The following is a 19,573-nucleotide window of genomic DNA, read 5'->3' as shown; positions in this document are numbered from 1 at the left end:
GTGGGGCAGCGAGGCAGCGTTACCGGCCCGGACAGGGGAGGCTGTTGGGCGTCCCGGGGTCGGGGCACGGTTAACGGCTGCGTCCTGACAGAGGAGACCAGGGAAGGACGCACGTTCCACTGGGGTCTGCTCTGAGAGGAGGCTGGCGACAGAGAGGGATGCGAGTGGTGGGACCCGTGGGTGGCGCACACCATCATCACCGGCCTCTGGGTCCTCAGAGACAGGAACATGAGTTCTTCCCAAGCGCTGCACTGCATGAAAAGTGGGATTTTCGACCCCGTAAACGCCTGTATACTCCCGGAAATCTCCCTAATTTTCGGCAGTTTTCGACAATTTAGAGGCAGCGAACGTCGCGTTCGTCTGTGCCACAAATTGTCGTAAACGAACCATGACGTAGGTGGAGAGCCCCCCGCTGAGAGACAGCGCAGAGGTGCGACGCCTCTAATTAGCATATGAATAGCAGCGAAACCAGAGAGTCAACGGCCAGACTTGAAATTTACTCACTCACTATTGGCTGAAGCCACTACATTTAAAAAAGAAAAATCCCTCGTGATTGGTTGGCAGATCACTGCAAACCAATCATTATTGGTCCCCCTGGCTCATTATAAATGTAAACCCCAATAATAATAATAAATATATAATTTATGTTGTAATAATTTGTTTTATATTAATGTTATTGTGCTATGAAGTATTCATACCATCAAGGAATATATGGGAAAATTATACGGACCGTGCCGTTCATTCAAAGAAAGAGCTTCATTTATAAGCATACAGCTGTTCATTCAAAGAAAGGGCTTCATTTATAAAACACAGCTGTTTATTCAAAGAAAGAGCTTTATTGTTAAACACACAACTATGTACAGTGCAGCAGTAATGTCTCGTAATGTAATGTAAAGTTCGGCGTGCTCCAGGCTCCGAGAGCGCGGTGGCCGCACAATCCATCCAGACACCCCGTCAACAATGCGTCTTCCTCGTCAAACATGAGTTCAATGGTCGCGGACTTCCAAATGTCCACCTCATCCAGCACACTCTCGCTTCCAGCAACTGTAATACAATCCATAAAGACAATAAGCAACCTGAAAAATAATCACATTGACAAAAAACGGATCTAATATAATAAATCTTACCCTTTTTCTTCTTGATCGACTCCGAGCTAAACTCCGCCTGCGATGTAAGTTCAGGTTGTTTGTATCTGAAGCTGCGGGGTGTCGATTCATAATACGTCTTACAGGCAGCTGGAAAACAATTACATGAGACTGGTATTAATAAAAACAGTCACGGTAAAATTAAACAAGGAATGAGAAACACATTAGAAGTTACTTACACACAATTTCGTCGTGATCAGCGGTTAAATCTGGACTCGCGGAAATCGCTCCAAGCAGATAAGAGGTCACGGCTTCGTTATGAGGCGAGGATAGTCTGTGAAAACAAAATGTGCAGTTTTAAGCTCGGATCTATTAACGCATCCATTTCCTTATACAGCTGAATAAAAGCATATTCTTTCAATCGTAATGTTACATTACCCATGCTCTGGTTCATTGCGCCTGCAGTTTGCCTCAGAGTTGTGAAGACGAAGACAGCCTCCTGAAAATGAGTCGAAAAAGTTGGTCGCGTCCATGCAGAGATTGAGTTGAAGACGGCGTCCTGTCATAGTTGATCACGAAAAAGGAAAGCAGCGAAAAAGATAGGAAATGTAAAAAAAAGTTTAAAGCTCGTCTTCTACGCGTCATGGCCATGACCTCGACCTCGCACGTCATTGGACTAGGGCTCTACTATGGAACGCGCCCGGGGCCAAATCTCTTTATACGAAACGCGTGACTTATGACTGTTTCAACACGCACTGTTTTCTGCGCCAACGCAGCAATTTTTTACGTGTTTCTTTTGTATGTGTAGACACGCACATTCTGGTCGTGTAACAGGCATACACACACAGTCGACGCACAGTTTTAACATGTTAAGAAGACACATTTGAACGTGTTTCTTAACGCGCACATTCTGTACATGTCGAAGTGTAATATTTATATATTTTTTTAAAAGCAGACTTACCTTTAGATGTAGCCTAGGCTACATACATATTAATATAAGATATTAATTAATTGCTTAACTGACTACTGTGCTAGAGTAAAGTAGCCTAATGTTACAATGTATATTAAATAAATGCTTAATATTATACAATTATTATAATTTATCTATATGGGTTATTGTTTGTTTTTTAAAGTTAGGCTATATTTAATTTCTAAAAGTATATATAGGCTAATTTACACAGCACATATTTATAACTGAAAACACACACACACACACACACACACACACACACACACACACACACACACACACAACTTTATTCACTTTCACATAATAATGTTTTTGTAATTTGGTGTTTAGTTTTTTGTATAGTTTGTTTATACTGTTCTGTCTCTGTTTTGTTTCCAGGAACATCTGATGAGTGCTATAATAAAATGACTTCATTATATTTAAAATATGTTTTGATATACATTTTATTTATATTATTAATATTTTATTTACCCATAAAAGTGTCTTTAGGAAGCCATAAGTTATTGAGACAAGAATAACTTTTGCCATTTAAATGCCACATTAATTTACTGAGGACCCATACAGCCAATGATCATGTGTGAAAACACTTATACATAAATTGATCACTTAGAAATCAAAACTAAGGTTTGAGAAAGAAAGAATATGCATACAACAAAATATATTGTTTCATAGCAGCTTCAGTAACAAGTTCAAAACAAGTTCTGCTGTAAACCGGCTCTAACAAGCCAATATAGTGTCAATATTCAGCTCAAGTGACTTCAGTGTTGATTCAGTTCAACTGTAAATTCCTCAGTTGCATATTTCTGTGTAGTTAGATATATGCAAAAACAACATTTTTGGAAGAGTTAAAATAGTTTTGCACAAAGTGTTACTTTTGCAAGCGATGTCTGATGTTTTGCATGTTGTGTGTTTTGTGTGTAGAGTTACAAGAAATGGAGCCATATTTTCAGAAATTGTGTGTAAGCAATTAGATAAAACTGTAAATGAATCCAGTTTATTTTAGTTCAGGACTCATAGTCCAGGTGTTAGTAATCTGTGCTTAATCTTTGTTCCAGGCAACAATTTTTTAACTCACGATTAACTAGATTAAGGCCTACTCTTGGCATAATTTAAACCCTGTCCAGGAAACCACCTCTTGAAAATCTGCATTGATAATTCATAAAATGTGGTGTGAGCTCAATTTAAATGACAATTACAGAAAAACACAATAAACACACAAACTTTAAACTATAAACACACAAACTTGTACTTTTCACATTTATGATTAATAGCCATTTAAAAAATCATTCACAGTGCAGGGTGGAAAAATTAATTTTGGTATGTAAACTGTATGCTTTACTTGATTTATTTGTGTGCTTTGGTTCATTGTCTTGTTGCATCACATAACCTCTCTAAAGGTTGAAGACATGAATTGCTGTCCTGTATTTTTTTTTTTTACATAACATTGGTTATTGCTAATGACATACAGAGTAATTAATCTACACTGTGAGCCCGGACAAGTTGAATCTACTTAAAAAATTGGAGCAAACTGGTTGCCCTAAAAATTTTGTAATGTGAACTAAAACGAGTACATTTAACTTAAATTTAAGTTAACATTTTAACTTAAACTTTAAACTTGTTTTAGTTAAAAAAATTCAGAACCTAGATAAAACTCCCCCTGCTGCTACTCTGATTTGCATTTGTGTAGCTCACAGCATGTTCATTTACATGATAAAGCCTCCCCTAGAATTAAGGGGAGGGGGGGGGGGGGTCATGGGGGGACAACTGCCAAGCAAGGCCCACGTCAATTTCCAACAATTTACGGCAGTTTTCGGTGTTGCCTGCAAATTGCCGTGCACAGTCGTAAACCTGAAGTTCCACGGCAATCTACAGTGCCACATACTGACGAAAATCCGACTTTTCATGCAGTGCTGCTAGCCCGGGGGCCAGCAGCGGAAGGATTTCCCCCCGGCCCTCCACCGGGGAAAGGAGAGGCCCTGCTACCATCCCCTGGGAAGAACTGGAACCCATCTCTGAGTTGTCCACCTCCAGCCTGGCGTTTAACCAGGCTGGGGAGCGGACTGGGCGTCATCCTCAACCACCTCCACGGCGCGGCCCAGGTGAAGGCTGCTGCTGGGGCCGGGCGGGAGGAGGGAGGGCGCCCTCGTCGGCGAGCGGACTGAGGCGACTGAGCCGGCGGCTGGGTGCAGCAGCTGGCCGCCAGGGCAGTACGTGTTACAGCCTCAGTCTGCTCTGGGGCGGCCGAGAACCGTTGGGCGCAGTTCTCAGCCGCGCCGCCGAAGAGGCCAGCCTGGGATATGGGAGAGTTGAGGAGGCGGGCCCGCTCAACGTCCTCCACATCACCAGGTAAGGCCAGGTGTTCTCCCGGACCACAGCTGTGGACATCGCCCGACCCAGGGAGCGTGTGGCCACCTTCACCGCCCGGGGGGTGGGATCAGTAGCGGCACGCAGCTCATTGAAGAGCCCTGGGTCGGCTCCACCCTTGTGCATAAGCAAAGTGGCGGCGAGTTGCCCGTAGCTCTGCAGGACCACGCCACCGAAGTAGACGAGCCCACAGGCTTTGGGAGGGTGCTTAGGACAGCCACACCACGCCAAAGCCCTCCGTGGACACCGAAGTGCGCAACAGAGAGTTCAACAGTAGGGGGAGGGGGCCCCAGTGTACCCTTAGACCGCGGCCCCATCAAGGGCAGAGAAGGCGGAGGAGGCCACCAAACGGTCGCGGGAAGCACGGGAACTTCCGGGACCGCGTGATCTCCTCATGCACCTCGGGAGCGAAAGGCATTGGGGGCGGGGCCCAACAGCTGTCGGGTGCCGCCCCCAAAAACCAATCGCGCAACCACGAGCACTCGCGACTGGGCGGAGTTCCACACCAGCGCGAGACTCGCGGCTGCCCGAGATAACATGGCTGTCAACTTTAGGTCGGATCAGGCAGTGCTGACACACCCGGAGGCGGAGCACAACCTAATCGTCATCCCCAAAGGACTCCAGCCCACCTAGGGGGGCGGTGATCGAAATCTCACTGCTATCCGGAGCGTGAACGAAACGAACGAGGCGTCAGAGACGGGCCGCTGTTTCAGTCCAACACTCGCGGGAAGCGATGTGCGAGAGGGGGGCGTGGCCCGAGGAATGATCGTCGGGGTTCTTAATACCACAGCACCGCCCTCAGGTCACCCTGGCCACCAGCCAAAGTACCATCTCACTCGGGGACGGTAGATTGGGGTGTGGCAGAGGGGACTCTCTCTCCTCACGGAGATCATTGAGTCTCGACCGCGACATCGCGATGGTCACGTTCCCGCAATGGAAACGTCACACATCCGCAAACACTGCCCGAACGCGCTGAAGCCCAAACACGTTGAGCAGTGAATGCGCCCATAGACAGCAGCGGAAATCGATCGCACCCGGAAGTGCACGGGCGAGCCGTCTTGAAAAAGACGTGCCACGCGCAAGCTCTTTTTGTGAGAGGAAAGCCTCGCAGTCGATGCCGAAGCGCCCAGGGAAACACACACCAGCTGTCAAACGGACCACTGCGCAGATCAGCAGGCAGGAAGTATGCGATCACTGGAACACGCTGTTACACCAACACCGACTGGAAAGCTGCTCGTCTCGAAGAAGCTGACAGAGTCTCAGAAGGCTGTAGGAGTGAAGAGGTAGGTTCTCTTGGCTCCGAAAGCAGAAACATAATGCGATATTGCCACGTACTTCCTTTTATACTCACACGGTGAGGCGGAATTACGTATGCAAATTCCGCATGCCCCATGGCATTGGAACGCCATTGGGCGTTTTCTCTAAGCTCGAAGATGATAGGCTTCTAAGCGAAACCCCCATTCGTTAGTCACTAACGTTACGTCGTAGTGACTGAACGAAAGGGAACGCAAATATCTTTGCCAGGGAACGCAAAACTTTTGCGTGGGAACGCAAAGTTTCTCGGGGGAATGCAAATATCTTTGCGAGGGAACGCAAAGTTTCTCGGGGGAACGCAAAAGTTTTGCGAGGGAACGTAAACGATTTGGAAAAAAATATCCTCCCATCCTAATTTTTTTCCACCACCACGTCCCTTTAGGGGCTCCGTAATGTAGAGACTAGGCCTATAGAAAACAATTTTTGAAATCAGATTGGTGCCATCTGGTGGAAGCAGTGAGCATTATTATCATGCAATATCATATTTTAGCCACTAGATCGATTTACAGCTCTCTGTAGAAAGGCTTGTGAATTCTAGTTGTTTTTGCACATATTTGCCTATTTTTTTCAGGTTGTGGATTTTAATATATAATAAGAGATTCTCAAAGTCTATTTTTGTCAAGTTTTTTGTTTGTTTGTTTGGTTTAAATGGTAATTTGAAGTGCCAGTTTTACTTTATAATACAATCAAACCTGAACATTGAATTAGAAAGAGAACAAATGGAAAGCATTTTGTTACCCATTGTTTTAATTGTAACTTAATAAAAATGCAATTCTTTCAGTCATAACATTTTTTTTATTAACCTTTTATAATAAACATTTTTCATTAAAATAATTTTTGTACAATTCAATGAACAGTAACTCTTTTTTAAATTTGGCAACAGCAATTATAAACAAAAACTAAAATAACAGCAAAAGTATAATAATTATCAGACAGTAAATGGAAATCTTACTCTGCCTGTCTGTCTGTCTGTCTGTCTGTCTGTCTGTCTGTCTGTCTGTGTGTCTGTGTATGTGTGTGTGTGTATGTGTGTGTGTGTGTTCAAGAGAGAGACATGGTATGTGACTTTTGCATTTTGGATCCAATGTCTCCCCTTTATATGATTCATTGATTTTATTTCACATTTCTCTGTTACAGTTTCATCAGTGCGCTTTATTTCTTACATTGATGAGTAATTGCTTTTATTTCACACTTTTCACAAAATTAGCTTTTGCAATGACACGTTCCTTTGAGTGTGCGTGTGTTTTTATGTGTATAAGTGTGTGTGTGAGTGTATTTGTCTGTTTTGCACTCTTGATGTTTTAGAGATTCACCCCTTCCCTGTTGTGTGCTTTTTTTCTGCATCGTGGCTGATTTGTAGATTGTACGCACAAACAAAAACTCTGTATTTTCATATTTTTGCCAGTTTCCCATTCATTTCCTGTGGGGGTCATTTTTGACCCGAAGACCCAGAGTGTGACTATTTTTTTACGATCACTTAGACTTTTCAAATCCTGTCCCCAATTGTTGTGTGTGTTCATATACCAAGTACTAATAAAGTCACCAAGTTTCGTACCATTCCGATAAAGCTACGATTTTTAACATTAAAAAAAAAAAACGGGTCAGAAATTACCGAAGACCCCCAGAGGGTTAACCCCCTCAAAATCCCCCACAGTGTTGTGAGATTGGGTCGATGATTTCCAGCCCAAAAGCTCACCAAAACCTGTCCACTCCAAGAAAACCTGCCCAAAACTTTAACTGCCTATAGCCTAGAAATCTAGACGCACCCAACCAGGGTAGTCTAGCAACTCTCCGTGGAAAAAAACAAACTCTGGTCAGGCCAATCACATCGTGTATAAAGTCGGTAGGCGGGCTGAACATAATGACGGCAGAGTTGTGGCCGTTCCGCGTGCTACTTGTAAACAAAGAAGCTGGCGAACAGCGGTCTTTAGAATCGGCTTTGGCCGCGACTCTGGAAGACTTGGAGTTAAGCTTTTTTTTGAGGAAAGAACAAAGAACGGCACTGAAGTCATTCTTAAGAAAGGAAGATGTGTTCAGAGTTTTGCTGACCGGATACGGCGAAAGTTTAACTAGCTCCGCTTCACCTTCTTGGTTGCTCTGGTTGGTTGTAGCTAGGGCTGTGCAATTAATTGCAATCGCAAAACAATCGCGATTTGAGCACATGCAATTTCTAATTGCGATTTTATTTATTTATATTTTAATTCAGAATACTACGTTCTTGTGCGCATGTTTAAGATGTTACCCAATCAGAGCTCACTCAGCGGCAGTTCTCTCAAAACCGTAAAAAATATGGACGACGCGACTTCATTGACTTCCGCTGACCAGAGTTGAAGCTTTCGTAGGCCCGAACACGGCGCTGACATCTTGGGGCCGAGTTGCGCAGTAGAGAGCAGGAAATAGAGGCGCGATTATCAAAAGCCCGCCCACACTCTCACAGATGTAGAACAATTCATTATGATGGTGTGAAATAGTCAAGTCAACTTTATTTATATAGCGCTTTTAACAATGCCGATTGTTTCAAAGCAGCTTCACAGTGTTAAACAGGAAAATAATGCAACAGAATTTTATTCAGCCGTATAGCCGTTCCGGAGAAAACGGTGATGTCATCAGTTCATTTCAATTATCATACAGTGACAGTGTGGGCTTTAGATCAGTAATTAGATCAGTAATTTAGTTTATATGGTTAATTTAGTTTAATAATTAGATTTATTTGGATATTTAGTTGAAAAATGTAGTGTCCCCAACTGAGAACGCCAAGCCAGAGGCAACAGTGCAAGGAAACCAAAACCCCATCAGGTGACCTAATGGAGAAAAATAAACCTTGGGAGAAACCAGGCTCAGTCTGGGTGCCAGTTCTCCTCTGGCCAATTAACAAACAGCGTATGATTATTATTCTGGCAACTTTACAGGTCAGAGGTCATAATAGATCGGAATATTCGAAAGATCGGCGGCAGTGCGCCGGAGACGGGTTTATTGAGGATGATGTGTCGATTAAATAATTATTAAATAGGAATAATTGAAATATCAGATTCATCACGCCGGAGACGGGTTTATTGAGGATGCCGTATTGATTAAACAATTATTAAAGCCATATATGAGTTTAACGGTTTTGAAGTTTATTGATTGTTATGACTGGAATTTAAGTTAGTTAACCTTAATTTATGTTATGTTGCCTGTTTTAAAGACAGTTTATTACAGTAGTGTTTATCAAGCTATTAATACTGTTGTTAATAATGTTCTCTCATTGTGTAATGTTATGTTATGCACTTCTTGTGTACTGGCATGTTTGAAAAAGCAAAAACAATTGATAAAATCGCAAATAAAAACGCAATATTCATAAAAAATTAAAAACATTGCAATATGATTATTCTGTCCATATTGCACAGCCTTATTTGTAACGCTATCCTACTGCATGCAGAAAGAATTTGAAAGACAACCATTTATCCCGCCCCTCGGATTGAGCCCTGCCAATGGTGAGTTCCCAGACCCAACATCTTGATGTGGGTCTGGCTTGTCAGGCTAGTAACTGTCAAAATAATGTGATAGAATTTTATTGCCATACCCATCAAGGTTGATAAGCCCCATTTTATCTCGTTAAAACAAAAATGATGACAAAAACAAAACAACAAAAAAATCCCAGTGTTGCGGCAATTTTCCAATCAACTCTGAATCATTTCATAAAAATGGTTTATTCTTTTGCAAAAGAAGAGTCAACAGTCGTACAGCCATCCTAAATGTCTGCAGAGCATTGCCTGCAAGGCATAACAAAAGTGCAGCTCTTACAGTTGGTTTCAAACAAGGTCACCTCAGCCCTCCTGTAAATTTCCACACATTGCTAGAATCAGAAGCACTTACCCAAATCCCCAAGTGTGCTGTTCCTTTTATCTCTGATCCCTAAGATTGTTCCTTCTATGACCTCTGAGGTCAAACCCCAGTCTTCATGTCTCCTCACAAACATGTTTTTCATGCGCTACGTGCGGAAAATGTCCCATCTGCTGTGTATGACCTTTTACCTCGTACAATGATTCTGTATGAATAATATATGCAAATCAATAAACATTTCATGCACAATGTTTAATCTTATGGTCATGATTAAATTGTTCCACTACACCCAGGAAAACAGATCAAAACACTGTAAATACATTAAAGAGAATTAGCAAATATGACTACAATGTCCAGGTGGAAACGGTCGAAACGGCAATCAAGAAACTAACTCTCCGAAAAACATGCATCAAATGTCAACAGTAAGAATAAGCCAATTAAATCCAAAAAGTGCCCAATCAGGCATTTCACACGTTAATTCACACACCACAGGCAAAATGTGTCATTGATTAATACATACTGTACGATAATCTGACAACAACAAAAATAACAACAGCAACAAAGTTCAGATTGAACTACTGTATGTCTTTTTTGAAGTACATATTCATAGAACACTTTCAATCCAAACATCAACTTTGCTTATTTAGAAAACTTTCGGCAATTCCTTTTCTTATGTCTCTGTAGATTAAATGATTGGGTGAAACTCTTTCCACAGTGTGAGCACTTGTACAGTTTCTCTCCAGTGTGAATTCTGTGGTGTTGTTTTAATTCTCTTGATGTACTGAAGGTCTTCCCACAGTCAAAGCACATATAAGGTTTCACATCAGTATGAATACGCTCATGCGCTTTTAAAGAGCTCAGTCGTGAAAAACTCTTTCCACAAGAAGAACAAATGTGAGGCTTCACACCAGTATGAATTGTAAGATGTTGTCTTAAGTCTGATTCCACAACAAATGTTTTCTCACACTGATCACAGTTGAATGATCTCACTCCAGAGTGACGGCGCAGATGCTCATCAAGAGAGCTTTTGAGATTGAAACTCTTTCACACTGAGAGCATGTGAACGTTTTTTTCTCCAGTGTGAACTTTCTCATGATCTTTCAGGTGTCCTGCCTGAGAGAAACTCTTTCCACAGTGTGAGCACTTGTACGGTTTCTCTCCAGTGTGAATCCTCATGTGTCTATTAAGGTGTCCTTTACGTGGGAAACTATTTCCACACTGAGAGCACTTGTACGGTTTCTCTCCAGTGTGATTTCTCTCATGTATTTTCAGGTGTCCTGCCTGAGTGAAACTCTTTCCACAGTGTGAGCACTTGTACGGTTTCTCTCCAGTGTGAATTCTCTGGTGTTGTTTTAAGTCGCTGAATTTAATGAAGGTCTTCTCACAGTCAAGGCACATATAAGGTTTCACACCAGTATGAATACTCTCATGCACTTTTAAAGATTTCAGTCGTGAAAAACTCTTTCCACAAAAAGAACAAACGTGAGGCTTCACATCAGTATGAACTTGAAGGTGGGACCTTAAGTCTGGTTCCGCAAAAAATGTTTTCTCACACTGATCACAGCTGAATGATTTCACTCCAGAGTGACGGCGCAGATGATTATCGAGATGGCTTTTGTGACTGAAACTCTTTCCACACTGAGAGCATGTGAACGGTTTTTCTCCAGTGTGAATCCTCATGTGTGTATTTAGGTTTCCTTTTTGTTGGAAACTATTTCCACACTGAGAGCACTTGTACGGTTTCTCTCCAGTGTGAATTATCTGGTGTGTTTTTAAGGCACTGGATCTACTGAAGGTCTTCTCACAGTCAAAGCACATATAAGGTTTCACACCAGTATGAATACTCTCATGCTCTTTTAAAGTCTGCTGGGTTAAAAAACTCTTTCCACAAAAAGAACAAAAGTGAGGCTTCACACCAGTATGAACTTTGAGGTGTCTTCTTAAGTTTGATGCCGCAACAAATGTTTTCTCACACTGATCACAGCTGAATGATTTCACTCCAGAGTGACAGCGCAGATGCTCATCGAGAGAGCTTTTGTGACTGAAACTCTTTCCACACTGAGAGCATGTGAACGGTTTTTCTCCAGTGTGAATCCTCATGTGACTTTTAAGTTGTACTTTGGATGTGAAACTCTTTCCACACTGAGAGCATGTGAACGGTTTTTCTCCAGTGTGAATCCGCATGTGTCTGTTTAGGTGTGATTTAAATGTGAAACTCTTTCCACACTGAGAGCATGTGAACGGTTTCTCTCCAGTGTGAATCCTCATGTGCACAGTAAGGTTTCCTTTCGTCGTGAAACTCTTTCCACACTGACAGCAGGTCAAAGATCCTTTGACTGCAGTTTTTCCAGCTTGTTTTTGTGTGAAACTCTTTTCAGTCTTTGAAACGACTGCATCTTCATTTGTGAAATGATGAGGTTTTTGCTGTTTGTCTTCATTCACTTCCATCGGGTCTAAAATCAACATTAAATTCCCGTAATTCAGGACAAATGAGAAACAAAAAGTATAAAATATGGTTAAATTTCAATTTAGCACAAATCCAGTTTACTACTGAGACTCAGCAAAAAAGAAACATCCCCTTTTCAGGATAGTGTATTATAAAGATCTTTTTGTAAAATCCAAATAAGCTTTACAGATCTTTATTGGACAGTTTTTAAACAATATTTTTCATGATTGTTCAATGAACCATCAACAATTATTGAACGTGATTGCAAATGTTTTATTTTTAAATTACTGATGGTTTATTTGTCTTTAATAATGCGTACCTCTCAAACTCAATTTAAAATGTATTAGTAAATGTTTAAATTAACAAACTAACAATGAGCAAAACTTCTCCAGCATTTATTAACCTTAGTTAATGTTACAAATGGAATATTATTGTAAAGTGTTACCATTTCATATAAATCATGCTTTTTTAGCACACTTGCCGTCAATGCGTGCTTGAGTAGCACTGTCATATCTGACTATGTCATATAGCCCATAACACGCTCACACGCTAATTTTTTTTTTGCATTGTTGCGAGGAGTAAAATTTACATATGTGGTTTCAACAACCAGATGCATTTAGACTTTAGTTTTGACTGTATTGAGCGCAGACCACCTCCTGAAGTGGCTTTTAGTGTTTTGTGTATTTGTTCTAAATGCTCATGTTGTCTTCTGTGCCCGGACTTGAGTTTTGTTCAAGAAGCATATTTTCTTTGAGCAGGTAAAATTAAAGGTTCAGTTCATATAACTAACTGACAAAATTGTATGAGGATGCAGTGCATCGCGATATCGAATTGGACCGTATCGATGGCACGAGTATAAACAAGGCTTAAAGAAGGCTTTAAAGTGTCCGAGAAAGACGCAGAAATGGCCGTTTGCAGACACTGTTCTGCTGAATTGTCTAAGCACCCTCAAATGCAAGCAAGAGCACCCTCAGTTGATACTGTAATAATATATTGGCAAATGCTCCAGTGCATATTTGTGTCTGTAGAACGTCAAATGTGTCCATTTACGTGTTTCTGCAGCCGTGACATAGTTGTTGATCTCTTGTACGCAATGGCCAATGTGTTTAAAGTTAGTCAGACTCCACTCGCTGCTCAAACCACCAGTTTTTATTCAGTGCTGGGTTATACAGGCTTGCAAAACCTCTTATGAACAAACAAAAAAAAATATTATGATATGATTATGATACCTGTAGGCCAGGGGTGTCCAATCCTGATCCTGGAGGGCCACTGTCCTGCAAAGTTTAGCTCCAACCCCAATTAAACACAGCTGTACCAGCTAATCAAGGTCTTATTAGGCATACTAGAAACATGAAAATGAGTGAGTGAACTCGGACAGCCGTTGTGTGTACATAAATAATAATACATATACATATAATAATATATTTTTTAATTTTTTTGTTTGTTGGTCTTTTGTTGTTAGATAAACATTAAAACACAGACAGCAGCGCAGCAGGCATATTACATATATTCTTGGATTATGCAGACACACAGCTCAGTGCCTTCACGCAGTTCATTAATAAACCATCGGTTTGTTATAGCGGCCTTTCTCATGATATAGCTGATATGATGGTTGTAAATTGATCAAGAATCAGCTGATAAATATCGGCGGCCGATACATTGGTGCATCCCTAATATATATACAGAGAACAGACGTCTGAATGACCAAAACGGCATTTCAGATGATTTGCAAACAAGATTTTCCCACTGGCTAGTACAGTTATGCTGTTACATCGCAAAAGTTACATGATTTTTTTTTAATGCGTATCAAGGAATTCATTCGTATCGGATAGAAAATGTATCCAACTCAAACGAGCGCATACGGTTTTTTTTTATGCACATTTTTAGAATTTATACGCATCTTGCCGTTTCCATTCAGCATTTTTTGATGCGATATCCCAAAATGTGCATAAAAATAGGTGGATGGAAACATAGCTGCCCTGGGACCCAGACACGGCAGTTCTCTCAATCTCTCCCCACAACTTTTTGTTACCCTCCTTTCCTGCCCCTAGACTAGGAAGGAGGATCGTAACACTGTCATATCATGAACACAGACACTCACAGATCTTCACGGCAACCCGTCAAAATAAAAGTTTGGTTAAACTTGAAGAAATTGTTAGAAATATATTAGGCCAGTGTTGTACGGTAGATTTAGCTACGTCTCTGTAATAATAATAGGCTACTACTTATATTAATTACGCCTAGATGGTTGTTTATTTTTCACTTGATCTTTTTTATAAACAATGTTAATGTTTAAACAGCATACAGCCTTTAAAAGTTGTATTATTTACTTATAATGATCATCATAAATAATAAACTCATTCAATTTAATTAAAAAATATATATATTTTGCTTTGGTACCAAGAACCGTACAATTTTTATGGTATTGGTACCGACTACTGGAATTTTGGTACCCTATTCTCTAGTGCTCTAAACATGAACTTCTTCAAATGAAATGTAAGCAAAGGACACAGATATACAAGCATATGCCTGATCACGACTGCGATGATACGATAGAAGATTATTCTGCTACACCGAAGACAATGATGTAAGTTAATAAATAGACAGACAATTCAAAGAAGAATGGGCAAAAAAGTATTCTTTCTGCATTTCTCCCTCGCTTTGGCAGTTTGTTGTTATATAGGGTTAGATTTGTAAAATGCTTAAGGTGCCCTCAACTCTGTTTTTATTTCTCTCCGTGGTCTTTTGTGGAGCTTTGCAAACCTGTATTAACTCTAGAGTGGAATTTTTCTACAATATTCACTCATCATGCAGTATTTCTTCTCTCAATCAGTAGAAAATGTGGTTAACAACCCGGTCATGCGTGGGGGAAAAAAATACCATCATATACCACGAAACCGATATAATTTAGAAAAATACCATGATATACATTTTTGATCATACTGCCCAGCAGTACTCTAAATGAAATATTTTGCAATAAGACTTGGAATAAATGTAAATGATTTCTAAGGTTTTTTTGCTGGTAAAAAGCAGTTGAAAACGAGAGGATGTTTCTTTTTTGCTGAGTTTAGTATTAAGTTTTAGATGTATTATACACTGACCTGTGTGTTCCTCTGTCTCTTCATCTTTTATTCTGCAGGGTTCTTCCTCAAACTCCATCTTTACAATAGTACGTCTGTAGTTTCTCCTGGAGTAATTCCTCCTGCTTGCTGCTTCTTCTCCTGTGGGAAGACAGGAATATTCCCAGCATTTAATGTGTCATGAAACTAGGGATGTCAAAATTCCAGTAGTTGGTAGTAGGGGTGTGCATTGGGACTGCCCTCACAATTCGATTCGATTATGATTCACCAGGTAACGATTCAATTCAATTCGATTCTACGATGCATCAAAATTCTACTGCACACAACAAGGCAAATTTTTGAACAGTCATGAGGCAATACAAGCAGTCAGATATACAGATTTTATTGGCTGCTATTTGTGTATTATCACTCTCCTGTATCTTTGACATAAATGTCATTAAATAAAATGTAATTGAATGGTACAGGGTATTGGATATGGCATTTTCAAACCTGAAAAAGAAAACATAAATCACTGCTTTCAGTGCTTTGAATGAGAAATGTTTCTCTTCTCTGCTTTAGAACCATTTGAAATTAAATAGAGCAATAATAACAGCCAACTTTTTCCAGAAGTGTACATAAGTGTTTTAATTAATCAGTAATCTCCCTCCGCCTCAGCCATCTTGATTGTTGTTGTTGTTATGACCCCGGAAGTAATTGAAACTTCACAACTTTATTGTCCAACTCAAGGCCAGAAAATAAACGATGACATAATCGATTATGGCACTTAGCCGCATCGATGCTGAATCGTGCATGCCCCACATTGCGATGCATTGCCGAATCGATTATTGTTGACACCACTAGTTGGTAGCAATACCATTACAATTTTACGGTTCTCTGTACCAATTTCAGTACCACAGCAAAATGTGTTGTCTATTTTACCATTTTATTTTACTATTTGATAAAAAATATTAAATTCAATGAGTTTATTATTTCTGGTGGTGATCATTATAATTAAATAATTCATATAAACATTTGAAGGTGTTGAAGAATTCTCTTCCTATAAAAATTACTTCTCAAAGGATCATTGTTTTCAGAAGAGGCTTTATTCACACCAACCAACGCAACAAAGCCTGAGTGGCGGTTGCAACTGTCACTCCCGTCCCTTGGATTTTCTGACCTATATATACCATAGTTGTCTTCCTATTATGGTAGCTCTAACCTTCAAACTCCTGGCTCACATATTACCACATTCCAAGTTCTTTTTCTGTAGGACAAAAATCTTCTGTTTGTAATTTTGAAGCACGTTCACAGAATCAGCACACACACACTTGAAACGTCAGCACACATTTGAACATAATAGTGTCTTTGCATTAGCCTTAAACTGCTAATTTTTAATTAAATAATACAATCTTCTACATTCCCCCCTCTGGGGCTTGTCTAAGCCCCACCCTCACTAACCTTTTCCCAGATGTGTAGTTTCAGAATCCAGTTTTTTCAGTGATGCTACTTAATGACTTAAAACAAGTCACTCAGTTTCACTACCAATGACTAGATTATGCAACCACACTCCGGAGGAATATTAGAACCACACATCTCCTTCCAGATTTTGCTTTGTTCTCTTTTTCTGGAATGGAGTAAAAGATTCTAATTTCCCTAATTCCTATGTCTTATCATCAATACATTGTTATAAGCGTGAGCGTGCAATTTGTTCAGCCTTGCCTGTGGTTGTCACTGTTATGTAGAATAGTCAAACATCAAACCATGCATTATACTATAAAAAGTTATTTTTATATCATAGTCATCTTCTTCAACCCAGATACTTTAGTTACCTTTAATTACAAAGTCATTTCCTTTTTTATGAGCTTGACATTTGATGACTGCTAGCCTTTTTGGTAGCATCATAGCAGTTATTAATTGACATATTTGCTCAGAATGCTGGATGGGAGATCCATCAGACTTTTTGAAGCCTCTCTGTTCCCATACCGCTCCAAATAAATGACACACACCATGAGCATATGCTGAATCTGTAAAAATGTTTGCAACTTGTCCCTTTGCAAGTTGACATGCAGCTGTGAGCGCTTTTAATTCTGCTAATTGAGCAGAGCATGGTTGTGCACAATGTTGGGATACTACAGGCACAAATTCTTCCATGTCTTTTCTAACTACTGAATATCCTGTATGATTTCCCAAGTGATCTTTAAAACTAGATCCATCTACAAAGTAAATGACTACTGCTTCAGAGTTAGGTGTTGATTCAAGATCTGGTCGTAATCTTGTGAATGCCAGTGAATTGGCCACACAATCATGTGGTTCTCCTTCGTAATCCAAAGGAATTTGGATGCTGGTAGCATGGTGGGTAGCCTTGTGTTACTTTGTTTAGCCTGGTGCTATAATAAGCTATCGGCTGTTTTTTCCTGCCACTGCAAGTCTCTTGCATCAGCACAGCTGCCACATATAAATCAAATGTTTTAGTGTAGTCAGGATTTCCAATCACAGGTTCTTTCTGTAATTCCTTGTTAATAGATTCAGAAGCTACTAAAGCATCTGTATTCCATTTGAATGCATTTCCTAAGTTTTGCAATCCTGCCTCTTTCATGATTTCTCTTAATGGAGCTGTTTTTATTGCATAGTCTTCTATCCAATCAGCATTGAAACCAGTCATTCCTAGAAAAGTCATCATTTGTTTTTGTACTTTTTGATTTATAACTATTTCTTGAGGAATCCCCATTAATTTTGTTGCACACAAGACTTTTATGAAATTCTGGTCAACAGAGTGAAAAATGAATGGATTTATTGTTGAATTCCACTGGCATTGTTCAGCTTTTTTCATCATTGGCCCTAAATCTTTGGCTTCCCAATTCTTTCCTGTATATAAAGATACATGTGGAACAGAATTTGGTACATTGAACCAACTTTTTGTAAATTAATTTTCAGTTATTTTCATTGCTGCTCCCTGTTTACCTATTATGATGTATTTTACTTATGATTCCATTTTTTGACTGTCTGTTTCTTTTTGCCATTTCTTTTCTATTTTCTCATCTCTCTCATCGTCATATATCATAGCACCGTGAAATCCTGACTTTGGTAACTGAGCTCCAGAAATCTGCGCTTCAATAAACTTTCCCCATTTATTAATGATTTGTCTTGCATCATTTTCTATTTGTCCTATCCAGTATACATTTGCTGTTGGCTCAGAAATCTTCATTTGAGTTCCTATTCCTTGTCTAAGTCTATCTACACTCCTTCTGGAGAACACCAAATTTGAAGTCCTAATTTACATAATGCATCTCTTCCTAACAAGTTTACAGGAGTTTGATTTGATACAAGAACTGGTAAGGTCACACTTTTATTTTTAGTCTGTAAGCAAACTGGAGTGGTCATAGGAATTAACTGCATTTGTCCAGAGAATCCTATTGTCTTTGCAAATTTTCCAGGCAAGGGGAGGTGTGAGGCATAATTTGAATTTGTTTTTACCTTCTATTTTACTTTTATCTTTGGATCTTGATCAGCATTAGTTTTTAAAATTGGAAGCTGATTTTCCACAATAGGATTCTCTGGGTACCCCTAATATCCCTGATTGGGACCTCCCCAAGGGTTTACTGGGCCCTGACATGGACCTCGATAGAGCCGTTGCCAACTCCCCCGTAGCTTCCACCCCTGAGTGACTGTTGCCATGGATTGATTGGGCAGCTTGTTTAGTTATGTCCCGGTTGTCCACAACCCCAGCACAGAGGAAGATTATTAGACTTGTCTTTTCCTCTCTGTCCTCCTTGCGGTGGATTTCTTTTCCATCCTGCTGGCCCTTGTTGCTGAGCATATACATTGACCGTGGGTGCAGGGACCCGGTGTGCATTTGGAGGAATTGCTGTAGGTGGGGGGAGCTGTCACTGCCATCTGTTCTGACTCTTCTCTTTTTAGTGTAGCTTGAGTCTTTTTCTTATGACTGTTTATTAACTGTTCGATCTGCAACTGAGTCAGCTTTCTTTGAAGCTCTTTTTCTTGATTTTGCAGTTTTTGTTCATTTTTTCTGTATTGTTCTACAGCATGAGTCACATGATCACAGAACTCCCTGTGTGTTTTGGAGTTTAAACCGACCACATCTTCCAGCTTGCTTTTTACTGCTTGTGGCATGGCATCGACCACAGCATTTCTAAACATTGTAGCCATCAATGGGTCTCCTTCTGGATTCCCCTCAGTCTCTTGCTTCCATTTTTTTAATTGTCTTTGCACATATATGATTGGACTTTCTCTCTGTGCGTTGTATCAATTCTTCTGTTTCTTTGATGCTTTTATCTAAGTCTTCTATTTGTGTTTCTGTTTCAACTTCTTTTCTTTCTGCCTGCTTATCCTCATACTTAGTTTTTAGTTTCTCTAATGCTGCTCGTGCTTGTTCATATAATCTAATCTAGTCTATTATACTGCATGCATTTATTCTGAAATCAAAAATCCTTTTTAGTTCTTTAAATTTGGAGAAGCTGTCTCACCATGACGGGTACATTTCTGGCGAACAACA

General features: G+C 40.2%; 1 protein-coding gene across 1 annotated transcript in view; it reads right to left on the bottom strand.

Moving 5' to 3' along the window:
* Positions 1 to 9,404: 9,404 nt before the first annotated feature.
* LOC307136817 (uncharacterized protein) overlaps positions 9,405 to 19,573 on the bottom strand; it is a 32,313-nt gene continuing 22,144 nt past the window's right edge. Inside the window, exons 2-3 of the mRNA XM_079834116.1 lie at positions 15,103 to 15,222; positions 9,405 to 12,008 (exon numbers count right to left, since the gene is read on the bottom strand). Of these exons, the coding sequence (XP_079690242.1) occupies positions 10,600 to 12,008; positions 15,103 to 15,222 (1,529 nt within the window). The 3' untranslated portion in view covers positions 9,405 to 10,599. The remainder of the gene's footprint in view (positions 12,009 to 15,102; positions 15,223 to 19,573) is intronic.

Source organism: Gobio gobio, assembly GCF_949357685.1.
Source record: "Gobio gobio genome assembly, chromosome: 14".
Lineage (NCBI taxonomy): Eukaryota > Metazoa > Chordata > Actinopteri > Cypriniformes > Gobionidae > Gobio > Gobio gobio.
This window is presented reverse-complemented; position numbering and strand designations above follow the sequence as displayed.